This window comes from Microtus pennsylvanicus, chromosome 2, assembly GCF_037038515.1.
Source record: "Microtus pennsylvanicus isolate mMicPen1 chromosome 2, mMicPen1.hap1, whole genome shotgun sequence".
NCBI lineage: Eukaryota > Metazoa > Chordata > Mammalia > Rodentia > Cricetidae > Microtus > Microtus pennsylvanicus.
The window spans coordinates 88,186,736-88,208,659 of NC_134580.1; the positions used below are offsets into that span (position 1 = coordinate 88,186,736).

Here is a 21,924-nt window from a genome sequence, read left to right on the forward strand (position 1 = left end):
ATATGCCTCAAGGGTTGGTCCTCACTTTCTACCTTGTTTTGAGATGAGGTCTCACCACGGCTGCATATGCCAAGCTAGCTGATTCAAACGCTTCCGGGGTTTTCCTGTCTCTGCCTTCCATCTCCCCATAGCAGATGCTAAAATTACCAATGCTCACACAGTGCATCTGGATTTTACATGGATTTTGAAGATTCAAACTCAGATCCTTCAGTTTGTGAAACAGTTGTTTATTTACTGAACCATCTCTTCAGCCCTTTACTGACAATTTTGAATTGCATTAATTATCAATTTATAAGTGTTCATTGGAAATATAACCTGATATTTAAGATTTTAGGCTGCATAAAATTAATTTCAACCTTGAATTTTTCCTATAAATTCAAGCGTATATTTAAGTACAGTTTAGTTGTAGCTCACTTGCACCAATGTGATGCTGAACTTGTTTATGTATCCCTGTTCAACACTTCCAAAGGCATTATCCCCTTCTATAAAAATCCCATCCATGGGGCTGTGAAGATGGCTTAGTAGTTAAGAGCACTAGATGCTCTTCCAGAGACCCAGGGTTTAATTCTCAGCTCCTAAATGGTGGCTCACAACTTTGGGACTCCCCAGTTTCAAAGAAATTGAGTACCCTGTTCTGACCTCTGTGGATACCAGGTATACATACAAGCAAAGTACCCATACATATAACACACATGATTCCATAGTAATTGATGAATGTCTGTCATTAAATATGATATTCATGTGATAAAGTTATGTGTTGTGCATTATAAAGTGAGTTGATAAAACTTAACAATATTAATTTAACTTAGTAGTATTTGTCTATCATGTATGAGAATTTGGTTAATAATAAATTGTTAAATCTAACTTTGGTGAATGGTAACAAAACTTGCTGGAATACTGAAGAACATAGAGTCCTAATTTTAAAAGATTTTATTCCTTGACAGTCAGCTGCTACTTGGCCCTTATAACTTGGCAGCTGTGCCCCAAGGTTAGGATGTCAGGGTAGAAGTTCTCTGCCCAATCTTTGTAGAAGATAATTTTCTATTCCTTCTTTCCAAATACAAGGCATCATTTTAACTGATGCTAACACTTATGTCTTGTACTTTAACCAGACCTTCCCCCAAATAATGTGCCGATAGCACCAACAGAAAGAGAATTGGGTCATTCAGTATCTGGTGAATCTAGTTGATATAGTATACTGTACAACTTACTCAGGGTAATAATTCCAGGGAGAATACTCAGTCTCTATCCTTAGCACGCTGTCTAGTTTTTCTCCAAAAATAAAGGTAAGTCTTCTGCCAATAGGAAAACCACTGTTTTTTTGTTTATGTTAGGGGAGGGGAGTAGAAGATGGTAGCAGAAGATTGGCATTCTATCAAAGGTTGGCATGTAAATTTATCTGTCAAACTAATGTTTCAGTAAAATATGTATTTTTTTTCTGACGGCATTTACCTGTCCTTTTTTACGACAGGTGTATACTAAGACGCATCAAATTCTTTGGTTCTTATATTATCATTAAATAAAGTTCATGTCATTCAATGCCATGGAAAAGCCAGGGGTTAGGGTACTCTGATATGAAAGACTATGTTTTATAGAAAATTGCATTAGGGTTTTCAGCATGCCAGAACCAATGTAGTTATAGATGTTTGAACACAGGCGAATTACAGAAGTTGGCACAGTTGATTATGATGGTAAGAGGTCCATGAGGGGTTGTTTGCAATCTGTAGACTCTGTCTTGCTGTAACATGGCTTGGTCCAAGTCTGGAGGTCTGAGAGTCTGAGGATCCAAGTACAGGTACAAAGATCTGGAAGTTCTGATGTCTAACATGAGAATTTGTATCTCTGTGACAATGAGCCTTGGAAAAGAAGAGTGTAAAACAGTTATGAAAGAAATATCCAATCACTTTTCTTCTCATGTTCTGTCTGGGTACCAGTCAATGATATGGATTGTGTCCACCCATAATTGAGGAAAGACTTTTCCATTCAATCCACCAATTTATCTGACAATCTCCTTTGGAAACAAAGCCACACCTCTAAACAACATTTCTTTGTCTAGTCAAATTAATACCTATATTTAACCCTTAGTCAAGGGTATCAGAATATCTTAAGATACAAATGGTTTAAAAATAATATTATAGAGATATTTCTAAAAGCTTTGAAACATCTGCATTATCTAATATTATTTTCAAAATTATTTATTAACTTCAATCAAATAGACAACCAGCTGATTAGGTGAATATCTATAATGATCACTATATTTTTTTCCATTTTAATGATGAATTTCAACTTCAATTACTTTCTTTGAGAAATGTGTGGATGTCTTTAGTGTTGTCTTATTTTTTGTTTGTTGATTCTTGGTTTAGCAATACATGAGAAAATAACACGGAAATAACGTAGATGGAAGAAACAAACTAGTACCTTTAGTGTAAGGCCGAACCTCTTCTGGAATCTAGGTTCTGACCTCATTCTACCAAGGGAACCACACTGAGGGGATGAGTTGATTAAAAACTCTGCTTCTCTTTCCTCCAGCACAAAATGGAGATAATTATAGTTACCTGTACCCCCTGGGTCCTATGAGTCTTAATTACTTAATATTTGCAAAGCACTTAGAGAGCTTTGAATTAAAAGTGCTGAGCCATAGAACCAGAGTTCAGTATAATTATAATTGGAATGAAAGTTTGTCTTTTTTCCTTATCTCCATCTCTCTATGCTCTGTTATTTTGCCAAACCAGACATTACTGATGGTTGCTACCTAATACTGCCCACTTCTGTGACCACCCTTCTTGAAACATGTTTCAGTAAATAGATTGACCCAGATACATAGTTCCACATGTAAACAACTACTTAGTATTTATTTTTAAAGTTCACTATTCAATAACAAGGCAATTCTTGAACTCATTTGTTTCTTCTAGTCTGCCAATCCAAGAAGTCTTGGGTGGACAGTGTTAAACAGTCCTCCCTACTCAGAAAACTGGCTCTTCAGAGCCCATAAAGGAGCTTCCAATCTGTTTATTATCATTCCTAGAACTTTATGAAGTTGGCCAATTGTTCGGACTTGTCTCTTATTACTTCTAATCCAGAGCTTTTCTCTTCATTTTCTAATTCAATTCTTTCTCACCTCTAACCCGCTCATCAAACAATCATCATCTCATACTGTCTTATTTGGAGATACCAGAATCCTTTGAGATCCTTACAAATTATCTCTTCATTTCTCACCTAGAATCTTTCCCCTTCTAGAATTTCATCTACTTCTTCCCAGGATTTTTTTTTCCCACATCGGTCTTGCTTCCTTCTTAGACTATGGAACTAGAAGATAGAGCCCTTACCTTATAATTAAACAAACAGAAGTAAGGTTGACATAGGGATGTAGTGAAATCAGATGCAAGTTAAACATTTTAATGTTATTTTTACAGATTCCCATTAATCTGGTTTTAATAAGTTTGTATCTTATATGGCAGAATTAAATATTAGCTGATCTTTCTTTAACATCATTATCCTTGGTAGTTATAGGACTGTCTAAAATGAGTCACCCTGTCATTAAACTGTGTTTTCTTTGATTACATGCTTACATTCAAAACCCAAAGAAATTAGTAGCAGTTAAATCCTTTATGGTCCTCTCATTCCCAATTTCCTGGTTTTCCTGTATGGTTATTTTGTTCTTTTTCTCAATTTTGGCTATGAAAATGTAGTTCTAATATGACTAACTTAAAGAGGAGAAAAGACTATTTTGCCTCGCACATCAGAGGTTTTACTTCATGGTCCTCTGGCCCTACTGCTTCTCGGTCTTTACAAGGCAGAACATGATATATGGCCTACCTCCTTTGGCTTCTGTCTTGCCCCGTTGAACATTTAATTATTAATCCATCAATAGTATATCCATTTATGAGATCAGAACCCTCATGATGTATTCACTATCTAAAAGCCCACCTTTGTACATAGCTGCAGTGAGGACTAACTCTTCAACTCACAAGGGGACCATCTGCATCACAACAAAACTAAAAACAGTTCTAGCAGTACTCCATGGTACTGGCTTCAGAACGTTGATCTCTGGGATATGGTAGAACTGTGTAAAATGGTTTCCAAGTTTTATAAGCTTCCTTTTTGTCATAGCCTTTCTCTTTCCTGTCATTAATATTCTAAAACTGGCATTGTTTTCTGGTAGTAAGAGCTTGGGTGAGGAGACCGTCATCTATTAGCTTTGTGACATTTTACAGAGTACGTCTTTGAAGTGTAATTGCTGTACCTGTGTGATCATGATGCTATGAACTGTCCTCTCTTTGTGAAAATCCAATTTGATGAAGATTATGAATGTTCTGTAGTCTTTTAGACAACACAGTTATTGTAGCACTGCAGCAGAGGAGCAAGCGATCATGCATGTTCTTCTGGTCAGTTGTTTAGGTCTTTTGAGTCATGCTTCTAACTAAGCTTTCCTTTTACCTCACTGATGTCTTTTTTCCAAAGTGCTATATACTGTATTAACTTTACTGAGAGGAGAAAGTCTTCCTATAAATTTATAGGTAGGGTAGAGTGGATTGTTGTTAAGCTCTTGGAAAAATAACTGTGTAGACTAATCATCTACATAGAAGCATTGCATAGCCCCTTTGTTTTTAGATGATGAGATTTATCGTGAGCTGTATTGGGGTTTGATACCTAAGAGAAAAAGTTGAAAAGAGGAAATATTTACCAACCAATTGCTGGCATGGTGGAGGGAAGCTTCTGACCTGTGACAGCCGGAAAGCAAAGAGAAAGGTTCCAGGGACAAAATATGCTTCTCTGGTGTCCCTACTGACTGCTTTTCTGCACCAAGACCCTACTTCCTAAAGTTCCCAGTACTTCCCAAAATAGCACCCGCCAAGGACTGTGCCTTAAATACAAGAGTCTGTGGGGAGCATTTCATATTCAGAGCTTTGGATATATATTCAGAAACCCTTATTAGTCCTTTATGTATTTCTAATATAGTGTATGAAATTACTCACTGAAGAATTTAGAGGAGTATAAAAAAGAAAGCGAAAGAATAGACATTCCAAATTTTACTCTCATTATTACTGTTATTAGCACTGACTCCAACCCATACCTCCCCTGCTCACTGATCCACTGAAAGAGCTGTGTGTAGCACACTGTTTTCTGCTTTTTAATCACTCAATGTTTTACTCCATTAAAACTTGAGAATTTTTCGGTAGATGATAAATATCAGCTGTTAAATTGCTAAGTTTAAAATTTGTAATTATAATTTACCTAATATATATGTTTATATTATACACTAAAAATTATCAAGAATTTAGCTAAAGCTTTCAGTGCATTCAAATGATAAGTCTTCCTGTAAAAAATGACATCAGAACCCTTCTTTCTCTTGGATTAATAAATAGATGTTTATTGATTATTACTGACAATTTTCTGGGGTTTTTTGTTTTTGTTTTTTGAGACAGGGTTTCTCTGTGGCTTCGGAGCCTGTCCTGGAACTAGCTCTTGTAGGCCAGGCTGGCCTCAAACTCACAGAGATTCGCCTGCCTCTGCCTCCCAAGTGTTGGGATTAAAGGTGTGCGCCACCACCACCCAGCCAATTTTTCTGTATTAGCATTATGAGAGATATGACATATTCCCTTTCCTTGGAGAGCTTATTTTCTTACAGAAGACTGGCCATAACTAATAAGTACTGTTAATGACAGATATGGGGGCATGAAATACTAAATATGATAATAATGTAGAATTAATGAGAGGAAAGAAGACAGTGTGTGCTGGAGTAATTAGAGAAGATGGCAGGTATGGCAAGTTTTCATTCTTAAGCCAGGTCATAAAAGATGACCAAGACTCGGTTTCCTAGAGGTATAGAGGAGAGAATTTTTCTATTTGCAGAGAAGATCAAATCATTTTCAGTGATGACCAAGAACCTCAAGTACCTGGCCTGGTCAGAATAGAAATGAAGCCATTGTAAGCTTTTGTTTAAGAGAATAATACAGGAGTGTTTTGCCAGGAGTTTCATAGGGCAGAAAGGGTATCGCAAACAACCCGGGGACATGTAGTCAAAAGCTTAGATAACAAAGACTGGGCTATTATAGTGGCAGTGTGCTGGAGAAAGAGATATTGGTAGGATGTTTGAAAGGAAACATCAGTGAATGCCTTTATTGACTGGATTTGAAGGTTATACAGGAAATGTGTCATTAAACTTTATATAAGAATTTATTCTGAACATTTCATTCAACTCCAAGATGACCCAAAATATCAGAAAACCATAGTTAGAAAACAGTACAGCTGGGCACAATGGTATCTGTCTATATCCCCAACACTTCAGAAACCGAGACAATAGGATGGAGGTTGGAGCCAAGGCCATGCTGGGGGTACACAGGAAGAAACATATAGTAAACAGGAAAGTACATCATGCCATTGGGCTCACAAAACGTACTGAGTCACTTTTCAAGGCATTTTCTAAATCCTTTCAGCAAATAGGCCTAAAAAAGAAAAATGCTGGATTACCACTCAGAGGGTGTCAGAGGGGTGGGGCTGATACCATCTAGTTAATTGCTGAATCTATTTAGATGCTCAGCTTGGAGCAATAGTTATGTGTAGACGTAGAGTGAGATCAAAGTCATATTTATTCAGATGTCAATTGTTTACTTGGAATTTGCTTATGTAATTGATGAGAGAATAATACACAAAGCATTAATTACTTTTCTTACCAGAATGATAAAAGCCAAAAAGGTAAATGAGACTCCTGAAAGGTTGAGGGGAAACATAACTTGAAATGTCTTATCAGGGGCCGGGTGGTGGTGGTACATTCTTTTAATCCCAGCACACAGGGGGCTGAGACTGATAGATCTGTGAGTTTGAAGCCAGCCTAGTCTACATGGCTAGTTTCAGAACAGCAGAGGCAGGCGGATCTCTGTGAGTTCAAGACCAGCGTGGTCTACAAGAGCTAGTTCCAGGACAGGCTCCAAAACCACAGAGAAACCTTGTCTCGAAACCCCCCCCCCGCAAAAAAAAAAGCAACAGTCAAGGTTATACAGAAAAACCTTATTTCAACCTACCCCCCAACAGACTCGCTAGTGTAATAATAATAAAACAAGCTTCTAACTCTAAGATTCTTCAGTACCTCTGTAGCCAAGATTTTAAATCATACCGCCATTGGTAACTTTTTTTATGTCTATATCTCATTGGTTCTAAAATTCACCTTTAATTTTACTTCAACATTTTAAGTTGGAGTGTATCCTCCTGTGGATATCATTTTGTTATTCTTGACTAGCCAATCATTATATACCTACCATTGCCTTCATCCATTTCTTTGTTTTTCTATTTTATGTGTACATCAAAGTTATATAGGATAAATTATATCCAAATAATTCTAAAAGAATTGTATTAGTGTAACACGAGGGCCAGGCTGCTTGTTGTTGGGGTTTTTGTCCTGCCCGGTATACCCCACAACTGTTTAGCCTCAAAGAAAATCACACGTAGGTCTCCATAAATTATAAGCTGATTGGCCCATTAGCTCTAGCCTCTTACTGGCTAACTCTCACATCTTGATTAACCCACTTTTCGGATCTATGTTAGCCACGTGGCTCAGTACCTTTTTCAGTGGGGCAGATCACATCCTGCTGCTTTGGTGATCTGGGCAGGAGTGGGAGGAATCAACTTTCTCCTTCCCAGAATTCTCCTGTTCTCATTACATCATTTCTATTTCCTGTCTGTTTTCCCGCCTATATTTCCTGCCTGGCCAATCAGCATTTATTTAAAATATGATTAACAGAATACAGACAATTCTCCTGTACCACTTCCCCCTCTTTAAAAAAAAAAAGGAAAATATCCATAGTCCATTTTTGGGGAATGTGGGTGTAGTATTTCAGGCTACTTCGAGCTGGTTGGGGGTGCTGATAATCTTATGGGGACCTAAAAAAAATTTAGAGTTATGATGGGGCTCGTACTTCAGCGTCTATTGGCTGAAGGAGCAGAAGGTCCTCCCGCAGCATATTAGTAAAGAATCAATGTCAGAAGTGTCCTCTGCAAGAATAGCAAGTGATTTTAACTGCTGAACTATTTCTCCAGGCCTAAACTTGTATGTTTTTAAATGAAAGTATCTTAAATTTGATTAAATGTGGTATAAAAATAGCCAAAAATGGCAAATCTTCACCAATGAGATATAGATAATAAAATAATTGTTTATTTACTTATTATTGAAATAAGGTCTCACTCTGTATCCCTGGTTGGCCTAGAACTCATTTTTGTAGAATAGGCTGGCCTCAAAATCACAAAGATCCATTTGTCTCTGTCTCCTGAGTGCTATGATTAAAAGCATGTACCAACATAAAATAGTTTAAATATGTGTCCTTCCATTGACTCAAATTGGAAGATCCTTTGGGCTCTTTAAATGTGGACTTGGGATATTAGAAAAAAGGTTTCTTTCAATGATGTAAGTACCACCGGTGCAGATCGGAAGCCTCCATGCAGGATCCATTTCTGAAATGGATACAAACCCTCCTAAAACTATAGATATTAGCAGTATTAACAGGTGCATTTTCCTCAAAGCAGTTTGCCTTTCTAACCTTAATCACTATGTGGTCCAAGTAAGTCTCCCTGTCTCTCTCTCTATCTCTGTTTTTGTCTCTTTCTCTCTAGATTATATATAAAGAAAAATCTGTCTATTTATAGATTTTATTTACCTATTTATTCATATTGAACTTCTACTAGTCAGTAGTACAAAACATACAAGCAAGCAAACTTAAACAGTCCTTACTCTGAGCAATTTAAAATCTGATATTGGCTCATCAATGCTTAGGCTAAGGGCTGCAAAGAAAACATCAGCAACAAAAAGTCCTAGGACACTGAGGGGCAGGGGCTCAATATCCTTCAATAAGGGTGACCAAGTAGTGGAGATACTATATAGAATGGGGGAGAAGGCTTTAGGGAGAGTGTCCAGTTTCCTCAGGAAGGAAGATGACAGCCTCTTTCAGAGGGATGCTGCACTAGTCTCAAATCATTGTCAAGACGTTGACTCAATCCCTTTTGTACCTGTCTGACTGTGCTTCCTCTGGGTGGTTGGTGGAGTCTGTACACAGAACGTCTGGAACCGTTGTGCACTGCCCTCCCGAGGGAAAGCAGCCTCAAGGTAATGTTCATGCCACTGTAGACTTGGGGAGAGCCTTCATGTCCCATTCTAATGAGAATTGCCACAGTGTGTGCAGTAGAAGCTCTCTTTGTTCCCTGCTCAGGGTACCACATACGATAGCGGCCATCTTCTCTGGCTGCTCAGCTGCCCCTCCAGTCTAGACACAGTTCTGAGTATGTTTAGCATTTATGCAAATCAAAGGTGATGAGGACATTTGTATTGGGGATTGATTTAGAATACGCTATCTCTTTCAAAAGTGGGCAATAGAAACTTCAGTTTTCAGTACTAGAGGTTTTGGCCATTTCTACATCTTATAGACTGGAGGTAGGTTGCTTTTCTGCTCAGCAACACATCATGGGCAGAAACATACTTTCCTGGGAATTTACGCAGCATAATACCAGTGTATGCGGTGTATGTGTATGTCTTTACAAGTTCATGCTCCTGAGCTGATAGGTAGAAATAAAGTTAGTATGTTAAGTTAGGAGGATGCTACTCTTTACAGCTAAGGGCACAGTGCTTCAGGTAAGTAATTTGAAGTCTTCCACCACCTGACGTAACCTTGGTTTGGTCTGTAGGTATGTTTTAATTTTGCTTGTTATTCACTTTTAATGGGGTTTGTAGAGCATGCAAAGCCAACTGTTGGCAAACAAGAAGTGATTTAACTGTGCGGTGTGCTGTTAAGAGACTTTGTAGGAAACTTCAAATGCACAGAAAGAAGCTCTGGCTACCTATTCCAAAGTGTGTAAAACACTACTCAGCTTGGTAAAGGTATGACAACAGCATTTTACACACACCACACATACCCACGGGGGAGTGGAGGTGTTCTGATAAAAGAGCTGTTGAGCTTTCTCAGTTAGATCTCTGAATTAACCTAAATAAGCCCTGAGGCTAAGTGCCCTCAGAGAGTGTGAGGTGAGGGCAGTCTGCACACGAGAGGCATTGATGCTGGCTTAAATGCTTTTCATTGCTGCCGATCCAGCTTTCTCTAAAGAGACACATTGTTTTCAGACCTGCCTCAGGCATATCATTAGAACCAACCTATTGAAGAGGAATTGTTTGGAAATAAACAAAACCTTTTGAGCTGTAGTAGAACCTTGGAGTAGAATCTCTATTTCCAATAGAAAGTTTCTTCCCTGCACCAGGCAAGTCTTGTGTGGCCCTTACCTGCAAAACACGGTGGTCCAAACTTGCCACATCCTCTCTGGGAGAGAAAGGCCCCTCTCAGCTCTCTGTCTGCTGTTTTATTGTAGGGTTCTTGCTCAGACTCCTCAAAGCTACAGAGACCCTTGGTTCCCTCACACACTCCTACCAAGGACTGTGTTGCTGACTTGAAAGGAAGATTACTATTCCACTTGCAGTTGTTGCTTAGTAACATTTGTGATTGTGTTTCTGGTGACAGCGTGAGCAGAGATCATTAAAAATTAAACTCCCAGAGCTGCTAAAGCAGGAGGAAGTGGGAGCCGTGAAGCCACCACTGTGTTCACTTTGCTTAGAAACCGTTTACTCTCAGGCTTACATGTAAATCTTGCAGAAAACATTGCATGTCTCTGGTTTATATTAAGCCACATACAGCACACTAACTGACATTGATTTTTGTCCCCTGCAGCTGGAGTGGATCACTAAGACATTAAGGGGGGGGGGGCTTGAAGAATGGTCTGGAATTACAATCAGACGGGCCGCTCGGTGTCCCGGAGCAAACAAGCCCTAACCTGCTCTGTGTCTCTCTCTGCTTCCTTCCCACAGTTCCACCAGGTGAGAAGAGTGATGACCATCCTTTTCCTTACTATGGTTATTTCATACCTCGGTTGCATGAAGGCTGCGCCCATGAAAGAGGCAAACGTCCATGGACAGGGCAGCTTGGCCTACCCAGGTGTGCGGACCCATGGGACTCTGGAGAGCGTGAATGGGCCCAGGGCAGGTTCGAGAGGTCTGACGACATCGCTGGCTGACACTTTTGAACACGTGATCGAAGAGCTGCTGGATGAGGACCAGAAGATTCGGCCCAACGGAGTAAACCATAAGGACGCGGACTTGTATACTTCCCGGGTGATGCTCAGCAGTCAAGTGCCTTTGGAGCCTCCTCTGCTCTTTCTGTTGGAGGAATACAAAAATTACCTGGATGCCGCAAACATGTCTATGAGGGTCCGGCGCCACTCTGACCCAGCCCGCCGTGGGGAGCTGAGCGTGTGTGACAGTATTAGCGAGTGGGTTACAGCGGCAGATAAAAAGACTGCAGTGGACATGTCTGGTGGGACGGTCACAGTCCTGGAGAAAGTCCCGGTATCGAAAGGCCAACTGAAGCAATACTTCTACGAGACCAAGTGTAATCCCATGGGATACACGAAGGAAGGCTGCAGGGGCATAGACAAAAAGCACTGGAACTCGCAATGCCGAACGACCCAGTCGTATGTTCGGGCGCTTACTATGGATAGCAAAAAGAGAATTGGCTGGCGATTCATAAGGATAGACACTTCCTGTGTATGTACACTGACCATTAAAAGGGGAAGATAGTGGATTTATGTTGTATAGATTATATTGAGACAAAAATTATCTATTTGTATATATACATAACAGGGTAAATTATTCAGTTAAGAAAAAATAATTTTATGAACTGCATGTATAAATGAAGTTTATACAGTACAGTGGTTCTACAATCTATTTATTGGACATATCCATGACCAGAAAGGAATCAGTCATTGGCGCACAACTTTAAAAGTCTGCATTACATTCCTCGATAATGTTGTGGTTTGTTGCCGTTGCCAAGAATTGAAAACAAAAAGTTAAAAAAAAATAATAAATTGCATGCTGCTTTAATTGTGAATTGATAATAAACTGTCCCTCTTTCAGAAAACAGACAAAACAAAAAAAACAACAAAAAAAAGAACAAAAATCTGAACCAAAACATTCCGTTTACATTTTAGACACTAAGTATCTTCGTTCTTGTTAGTACGCTGTTTTCCTGCTTTCGACTTCGGATAGCGTTGGAATTAAAACAATGTCAAGGTGCTGTTGTCATTGCTTTACTGGCTTAGGGAATGGGGGACGGGAGGGGTATATTTCTGTTTGTTTTGTGTTTTATTTTGTTTGTTTGTTTGTTTTGTTTTTTAGTTCCACCAGGAGTAGGGATGGAGAAAATGTCTTCAGTATCCATTCTGGTTGATAAAACGCTGCATTTGTATGTTGTAAAGATGTTTGCAAAATCCAATCAGATGACTGGAAGTGAATAAAAACTAAGGCAACTGAATGAAATGCTCACACTCCACTGCCCATGATGCATCTCTCTGGTCCCCAGCTCACCCTTCTGGCATGGGTCAGGGAAAGCTGCTTTTATCGGGAAAACCCGCATTTCTTCAAAGTACATTCTTCCCCTCTCTCCTCCGCCTTTGGTCTTTTCTTTTTGTTTTGTTTTATCTTAAGAAAGAAAATTTAGTTGCGCGCTTTGAAATATTTTATCACCACTGCAAACAGGTGAACGCAGAGTGTCATATGATGGCACTCATGGAAAATGGTGATTTTTTTTTGTTTGTTTTTCGCCCCAAAGAGAAAGAGAACAAGAATAAATAACCCAAAATATTGGGGTTTTTTTGTTTTTTTTTTCTTTTTGGTTTTTTTGTTTGTTTGTTTTTGTTTTAAGTAAGTGGTAAGCAAGCATTGGGTAAATTATTGTAAGTCCTAACAATGTTTTGCAGGTAAAAGTTACTAAGTACAGTCAGACCCTTAAATCAGAGCAGAAATCCACACTGCCGTTGAAATGCAGCAGAATGGCCCTGTGGAGGCTAAGTGGAGCTGACATACGTTTCCTGGCAATGCAGGAGGAATTTATTTCTGAGTGGCCAGCCTGAGGTCTAGATGCCTCGAGGTGGGGAATGGTACTTGAGACATTCCTAAAGGAAGGCACAGAAGCACCCTTCAGAGTAGGCTATGGAATGATGTGTCAAGAAGCTTAGCCCTCCTGCTTTAAGTGCCTACATTACCTAGTAGTGCTTAAGAGGTTCTCAACTGGAGAACCACACTCACATCCATCTATGCCCTCCATCCGTTCCTAATTGTGTGTAAAGTTGGATTAACCTGGAGCGGGCTTGGATCCACATGTGGCATCTTTTTTTTTTTTTTTGATGATGATAATGAAATTAACGCAATGTGTTAGAAAATGTCTCTTACAAGGATACTTGCTTGCTTTGAACCTAGACTTCAGGAAGCCTGGGTTTTATTTTTTTGAGATGTTTTGGTAGAAGGAAAAGAAAAAGGCACCAAAAACTCAGATGGAATGATCAATGTCAGTAAAGGCTAGAAATTCTGGGCAGAGACAAGACTAAAGAAGTACTTCGCACTGTGGAAGAGGCCAGAACACAGGAGAAAATTTTCCTCCAGCGAAGAGCACAAAAATCTCCTGCAATTCTGTCTATTCACGGCATGGGTCCCTTCTGTTCATTGCCCTTTGGGGTTAGACATCAGGTTGGTAGCCTGAATGAATGGACCCAGTGAGAATTAATGTTCAGTCTTCTTCCAAGCGTGAATGTGTTAGTGGTTACTTATCTGGGTTCCTGTGCATCAGAAAGGAGGCAAGCAATTGCTTCATCTTAGGAGGGGGAAGGATGAACAAAAGTGAATGTCCATTGTGACTCAGGGAGTGAAGATACCATCAGCAAACTTTCTTTTTTTCCAACGTTTCCTTTAGTATTTGCCTGTCTTTTGGAGTACCACTGAATACCTGAAAGAAAGACTTTATGTAGCATAGATTGTTTTGTGCCGTTTGACAACATTAATCTTTGTCATTGTTTTTTTAACCTATTAAGGAATGTTTGGAATATCTGCTCTGTGTTAACTTTTTGCAGCTTCATTCTGAGAGACATCAGTCAAACAAACAAAAGAATCCCCATCACAGTCTTACAGTATTCCAAGAGCCATGTCTGTTAAGTGGCTTCATAGGAGACACTCAGCAACCATGTGGTCAGTGGCTCGCTCTTTTACCCAATAACATACATCATAGTTACATGTTTGGTGGTTTGTGTTGACCTGAGATTTATTTTTAAGATCTTTTCTTCATTTCTGTTCGTTCTGGTTCTGTTCTGTTCTGTTCTGTTTTGTTTTTAAAGTCTTGCTGTGGTCTCTTTTTGGCAGAAATGTTTCATGCATGGCAGCAGGCCTGTTGCTTTTTTATAGTGATTCCCATTGAAACTGTAAGTAAATGTCTGTGGCCTTGTTCTCTCTATGGTAAAGATATTCACCATGTAAAACAAGAAAAATATTTATTGTATTTTAGTATATTTATATAATTATGTTATTGAAAAATTGGCATTAAAATTTAACCACATCAGAAGCCTATTGTAAATACAGGTTCTATTTAAGTGTACCAATTAACATATAATATATGTTTTAAATATAGAATTTTTAATGTTTTTAAATATATTTTCAAAGTACATAAAATCTGGGGGTTCTGGGTTTTTTTCTCTTCACTGTTAAATATGAAAATGTGTTTTATTATAAATACATGTGTTCCTTGCTTTAAGACCAACATGACTAGAGGTAGCAACTGAACAGCCCCCACACAGGAAGCTTATTTCAAAGCATGGGGAGACCAATCCTGAAAATTGTACGCTTCAAAAAAAAACTCCAGGATTGGGCCTGTCTTCTGTAGTAGAAGACAGGAGTGTCATTTTCTAGGACACTTGAAACTTCTCCCCTTTGAAGAGATAGACTTTCATCAAATACCAAACCATGTATCCTAGCAACATCAGGATCTATGAACCAGGGCTGGCAGGCTCTATTTGATTATAAAATAACTGTTTAAAAAAAAATCAAAGTAGGTTTACTTAGGGATAATGAGAATAAATTGGCTCAAATTTAGAAAGTCAATGACTGAAAATCTTGCAGAAATTCAATATTTGGAGACAGGTCGTGTCCCCTCGGTTTGGAAGCGGTGCCGCTTGCAGCATGTGCTTGTATCCATTGCACTGATTTAATTTTTGTATGTGGAGCATGCAGATTTTATATCATAGTAGCCATGATCTAACAGATTGCTACAATCTCTAAAAAGATTTGCCTCCATGACGGCTGCCAAGCCGCTGGGTAATTTAGTTAAAGTGTTTAAAGTTATCACCAAATCTTAGGGAAATAAATGGAAGGATTTTAAATTAGAGAAAGGGCCATTAAGGAAAAGAGCATCTGTTCTGACTCCTCAGGCTCCCTGTTTGAGCACTGACAGCCCATCGCAGAAAGTGGTGAACTATATCTGTGCAATGTATCATTCCTATTTCAAACATACACACATGGTTTCCTCGTGTATTGTCCTATAAATAAGGATCAGGAAAGTCATAACAAACACTGACTTGTGTTGTGTATATGCAAGAGCAAATCGAATGAGATGAATGACTCTAATCTGCCCAGTGCATTTACAGAGCACTCTAACCCCTGAGAGCCCCCTCCCCCGCACACACACACACACACACACACACACACACACCAGCCAGCCAACCCTGACAGTCTAGTCATGAAATTAGAACTTTGCAATACTTATCAGGCTTATCCAGTTTTCATAGTTGACAAAGACAAAAATGTTTCCCAAACAATCAAGAGGTAGAAATTAAATAGGACATCCAGGTTTGTGAAGTTAAAGGGGTTTGGCAACTAGGGTGAAGTTTCCAATTCGTGCCAAAGGTCAGATCAAAATGTATAACTTACTTAGCCAACCTAGAAGCTCACCTATATCCAGACTGTAACTATGACAAAAAATGAGAGAGAAAAATGAGGTCAGAGGAACAGCATCAACAAAATGGAGGCACTGCTAAATTACCCAATTGGAGTAGAACAGGAGTAACCGGTTTGCACTGGATTAGAGCTGTTAAATCATTAAGACGCTTGGAAATAAGTTGCATGATTTGATCTATTGCTTTCATCACATTTGTGAGCCTCTGTGGTCATTCGATGTGTCTCTGGGGTTGTTTTATCATCCATTCTGACTTTTATTAACAATATCGCAACTCAGTGAAATCTGAAGTAGGTCTGAGAAGGGAAGTGTGAAATTGTCCTGTGTTCACTGACATGTTTAGCTGGCTCTAGAAGACAGGTCGTACACCTCTGAACTGCGCCAGTTAGACTTCAGGCCTTGCCTCAGAGCAGCCAATGCTCCTGTCAGCATTATTAGTTCCTCCCGTTCTAATATCAGTGTGTTCTATAAGTCAGTCGAGATGAAATGTCCGCATTTTTGTAAGCTATTGCTAATACAGATAACTAAGATTTAAAAGAAAAGCACATACATATATACATACATGCATACACGCATAGGTAAGTAGATGAAACATTTAGCCTGGAAAGAACCATCATAGACATGGTTCAGATGTAACATGCTGACCAGAATAATTAGTATTTAACCTATTATTAGTATGGGACCTGGACCATTCTTTTAGCTGTGTGTTAACTGTTGCCTTAAAGATTGGGTGTTTGGTTTGGGAGGTCAAAGGGGAGTAGTTGTGACTCTGATTCCTTTTAGTTCCTTCCATAGCTGATGAACTTCTACCTGAGAGCCAAGGACAGCGACTTGAGGGGGTCACAGTGACTGTAAAGCCTCCAGCATGCCTAGACAGTACAGCTAGTGAACACCCCAATTGCCCCTCTGCCACCAGGCTTTTCAACATCATCTACTCTTTTAGTTTTAGAAAGTTATTCTTTCTAGGAAAAAAATGAAAGTGTCTTACTTTTAAACATATGATTAAACACAGCCTATTATTTGAAGAATATGAACATTGCCCAAGATCGTTTCACACTGAAGACGAAAACACGGTGGCATTTTACACATCTATTCTTCATTAACAAAAATCTATTTATGTGACATGATGTAGAATTTCCAAAGCCTTTACCTCAGCTCTTTTTATAACTTGGTAAGCAACCACGTGAAAAGCTCCTAAGCTGGCATTTGCCTTTGGAAAACTGGTAATAGCTGTAGCATCAAACTGTGAGAGTTAGCCTGACAATTAATAAATCAAACCAAATACACACACACACACACACACACACACACACACACTTACACGGCTGCTTTTGCATTTTTTTGTGTAGTTAAGTATGAGCTGCTATTTGTTTTTAATCTGGAAATATGAAGGAAGTATCTTCCCTCAGAAAAATAATGTTTCCTTTATCCTGAAAACAATCTCACACCAACTGTTGTACTTAATGACAGGATGTGTCTGAAGCAAATAAATAACCAAAGAGTGAGTTGAGACAGCTTGAGGTGTCCACATTTCAGAAGGACGTAGGGATGCTTCTGCAGCCCTGCACTCCACTGCTGTGTATCCTTTCCAATTATTCCTTAGATACAAGGAGATGCTCTGTATATAATGTCCGAATGAAGAGGAGATATTTTTGTTTAGCTTACATGCTCACAGTTTGTAAAAATATTAAGTACCGTAGTACACATTCAATTTATTTAGTAAAGATACATCTATCTATTCAATCAGGCCCTTGATGTTTAAGAAATGGTTTCTGAATTGGAATTTAGTGCGGGCCATAAGGGGGAAATGGCACAGATATAATAAAACAGACATATTTAAACAGCAGAACCCTTTTCTAAAACCTCTTAAACTGATTTTCACTCAGAGGTCACAGTGTCCATAGTCTTCTCCTCCTGCACAAATACAGCGAGTCTCAGAGTGATCTCCAACTGCGACCAGCACCAGCGTCTCTAGGGACTCTTTAGAAATATACATTCTTAGACCCCAGTGCAGACTCGAAAAGTGGGAGGAGGCTCTGGGGCTAGAGCCCTGCAGTCTGGTCAACAAGCACTCTGGGTGAGTCATGAGTGGAAAAGGAATCCAACACCCATTCTAGTATGTGTTTTTCTGGATAACAAAGTTTTACCAGAGCCAAGGGTTTGGAACTCTGCTCTCTGCTCCTTTCAGGACACTCTCTTTCCAAGACTCTCCCACCTTCAAATCATCTAGATTTCCACTTCCTAAAGTCCAAGAACAGTGGGTGCTTAGAAGTGTGACAATGGTCAAGGTTAAACTGACGGCTTTAAAGCCAGCATAGAAATGTATACCAGAAAAACTCCCTCCAGTTTATAGTTGATAATTTGTCTTCTTTTTTTTCAAAGTAATGGGAATAATGGAGTCAGGGCTCAGAACATGTGATTATTTATAACACAGTGGGAATGATATGAGAAATGAGAGGCAACATGCAGCAAATTAATAAGGAAAGCTTAGTCCATCTCGGGAGGTGGGCTGTGCACATGCCAATAGCCCTGTCTCTGGGAAATATGGTTCATAAATTCGACACACACCCTGGCTTAGTTAGCCATTAACGGGGTGAGTCCTAGGTTGACCATCCAGAATGACCAAATGACTTCCCCAGTCTTTGCAGCCTGCCTTTTTCTTATAAGAATTGACTTGTAGAAATGGGAACCTATCCCCTTACCCCTGTCATCACTCTCTCTGTGTGTGTGTGTGTGTGTGTGTGTGTTTCTCTTTGTGCGCATACCCCTGCATGTTCTAGATTCCAAGCTGCATTTGAAGATTTTTTTCTGTTCCTTGGATGAAAGAGAGGCTGCCTAAAATTATTTCCCATTTGGCAATACAGAAGCCCAAATTATGGCAAACTTGGCTTCAAAACTAGGAGTTTGGTTAATTCAACCATAAACAATCTTGGGTCTCTGAGCCTCTGTTAAGCCATTGTCACTCATAGGAGAAGTCAAGCTGGACATTCGTGGAGTATGATTTTTAGTTCTAAGGCATCCTACCTACTCCATTACCTGCAGTAACATGAGATTACAAAAGAAATTCTGAAGCACCTACGTGATGGAGACCATACTGAGGTATTCTACCTCCCACCTTCCTCCATTCTTGGTGCCCTTATTACATGGCAGACATCACTAGAAGACAGCCCCTTGAGTCAGAAGGAGGGTCATGATGGGTAGGCTCGGAGGAGAGTTCTCACTTTAAATGCAGCTTATAAAATGCCTTGACAAAGCTGACCACCTACAAAGTGTGAGTTTTTTTCTGCCTGGCTCTAAGCTGACTTTCCAAACTAGGCAGTGTTGCTTTACCTGTTCTTGATTTCTTTCCTGTTCGCATGCCCTATGGTGTGGCACTTACCAAAGAGACGTCCAACACGTGGCTGAATTGTGGGGAGGAGACACCAAGTTGAACTGCTGGATTTACAACCCATTGTCACGGTTTCTAGAAGTCTCTGTTACAAAATGGGCTTTTATTTTGTTTCTGGTGGCCATTACCCCTTTGCCAAGGATGTGCACGTCTCAGTTGGCTTTGCTGCCACTTCCAAACACTAAGTTTCTTTGCCATTGCAGAGGAAAGCCTTGAGAACAAGGTGTCTCATAATTAGCCATGGACTACATTCTGAGTAAAGCTTTGGTCAGAGGAGGAGACCAAGCTCATTGTCATCCATGGCCTGGAATCCTCATTCCAGCTTCCAAGCTTTGGATTATTCCTAGCCCAGAGCCCTTTTGCCTGAATCTGTCAGAAATCTGTTTCCATTGTAAGTCTATCTTTTTTCTATGGCTATTTTATGCCTGGTTTCTCTTTTGATGACCTCCAGGCTCTATTTCCCCTGGGTCCCATCTTCTCGGCTGTCAGAGAGCACATATTAGATCCATTAAGGTTACAGATTTTAGAGCCTGGCACATGTGTCTGAATTCCTGCTCTGCTACTACAGCTCTGTGACTAAAAGAAAGTCACTTGCCTTCTCTGTGTCTGTTTCTTCACCTGGAAAGAAAACTTGAAGAAAAATGCTGCATACCTTAGGATTTTGTGAGAATCAAATGAGACAATACACATAAAACTTCAAAAAAAAAAGTGAGGCGCTCACAGAAAAATCGCAAAAAGCATTCTTAGGAGAAATTCTTGTAAGTGGGCCTAGCCTAGTATAGACCTCAGAGATCCTTCTATGATGGTCCTTGGGTTCCTGAGAAGGATCCAATGTTGTCTCTGCAGCATTTAAGGCTGCTTTGTCTTTTCTAGAAAATTCAGAGAGCCAACTCCTGTTGACCCACTAGCAATCCTTCTTGTCGGTTCGACAGTGACCATACCACATTCACAGAAAACTACAATAGAAGGAGTTTCTCTGGAATACATATTTCAAATGGTGTCCATCATCCCTAAGTGTCTGTGCCAGTCAAATAGTAATAGATGGCTGAAGTCATGAAGCTGAAAGAGAAACAGAGGCACAGTCACATCCTTGAAAGTGGCCATAGAACATGAAAAGAACCTACCTCAATCTCTTGCCTCATCTTAAACAAGCATCCATTCCATCCCATGATGGTAAGAGACTGGTGAATACCATGAGCAGGCAGCATTCCTGGCACCTGTGTGGAGTAACCCACGTTAAACAATCCATGAAGAAGTTGGTGGGACCAGTACTCTTGCTATAGAGGCAAAGAAACTAAAACACAAAGATAACGTCTATCAAAGTTCTTAGTGCTAGTGAATAGTACACAGTGGTTTGACATCGCGTAGCCTGCATCTGCAGTCACTATCCTAATCACTGCCAAAATTAAAAGGACATTAAGGAAACTGGGAAAATATGGAGAAAGCAGAGAGGGAGAGGGAGGTGGAAAAGAGGGAGGGAGAGTGAGATGGGAAGGGGAGGAAAGGAGAGGGAGGGGAGGGATGAATGGATTTGGGCTTCCATCAGAAAGGAAGAACACTGGCCATGATTTCTTATTCTTAACTCTCAAGAGAGCCCTGGCTGTCTCTTTTAAGGGTTAACATGCAAATAGGCTCATATTGCATGTTATGAAGGCCCCTCCCAAAGTGGATGCAGTGCAGCTGGCTCTGGTTTTTCTTGCTCTGTGCCAGCTGTTTTCAATACCTAGAAATGGGACAGCTGTCATCCCTTCAGCTCTGTAACAGAAAGGCTTCCTGTGAATCGCTGGGATCGGGTAGATGAGTCTTAGAACCACTTGCTAAGCCCAGGAGTGCTCAGTCCTGCCTAGGTCAGTGTCCTTTGAGTGGCACTGAGGACTGGCATCATGATAGGCACGTCCTCTACCACGACACCTCCAGCACTCCCATGACAATACTTGACAAAGTTATTCTGTATTTATGGATGGTGGAGAAGAAAAAGGCGTCTTGGGCATCATCACCTGCCACCTCTCTCCTCGCTCTTCCATATATGCCATACATCACTGCAAAGGTTTAGTGGAACTCAGATTTAGCCTCAGGCTGTTTCACACAGTTCTGTTCTGTGTAATTGCTGCCAGTTTGACTAGAACTGACCCAAAAGATGAACTTCATTTGCTTTTCTCATTTCCCAGTTTTTTGAGAACAGGTCCTCTAGGTGGTGAGTCCTTCTGACACCAAAGTCAAGGTTCTGGGGACCATACCTGAGGTTTAGTAGACATCAAGCATGGAAGTGTGATGCATGTTCTATACACATTTACTTAAGAGTGACATTCATGGACTTCAGATTGACATTCCGGAGAGAAGCCAGTAAAGAATAACTATTCTAAGAATTGTTGAACACCTACAAGAAGAAGAGTTTGACAACAGATACTAATAGAATATCCTTCATTTGTATGAGATACCATGCAAACTACTTTTCATGCTCTGTAAAATACTAAACAACCACATGGCAGTGTAATTTTATAAGCACATAAACTGACAGAAAAGGGGCCTGAATAAGTTGTTTCAGGTACTATAGTTAATAAATAATAGGGTCAGGATTGAGGTTATATCTCTATTGTCTCGAGGCTTTAATCTCAACTGTGGCTCTCAATTTTGACCTGCACATACAAATCACACAGAGAAGATTTAAAAGTTCCCATGACAACCTCAAACACAGACAAGTTAAATGACAAGCTCTGGCAGTAGAGCCCAGACAAC

General features: G+C 39.8%; 1 protein-coding gene across 1 annotated transcript in view; it reads left to right on the forward strand.

The window, feature by feature from the left end:
- The window catches only part of Bdnf (brain derived neurotrophic factor), a 32,422-nt gene extending 20,321 nt beyond the window's left edge, over nucleotides 1-12,101 (forward strand). The window contains 1 exon segment of the mRNA XM_075961681.1: nucleotides 10,838-12,101. Coding sequence (XP_075817796.1) covers nucleotides 10,838-11,605 — 768 coding nt within the window. The 3' untranslated portion in view covers nucleotides 11,606-12,101.
- Nucleotides 12,102-21,924: the final 9,823 nt, after the last annotated feature.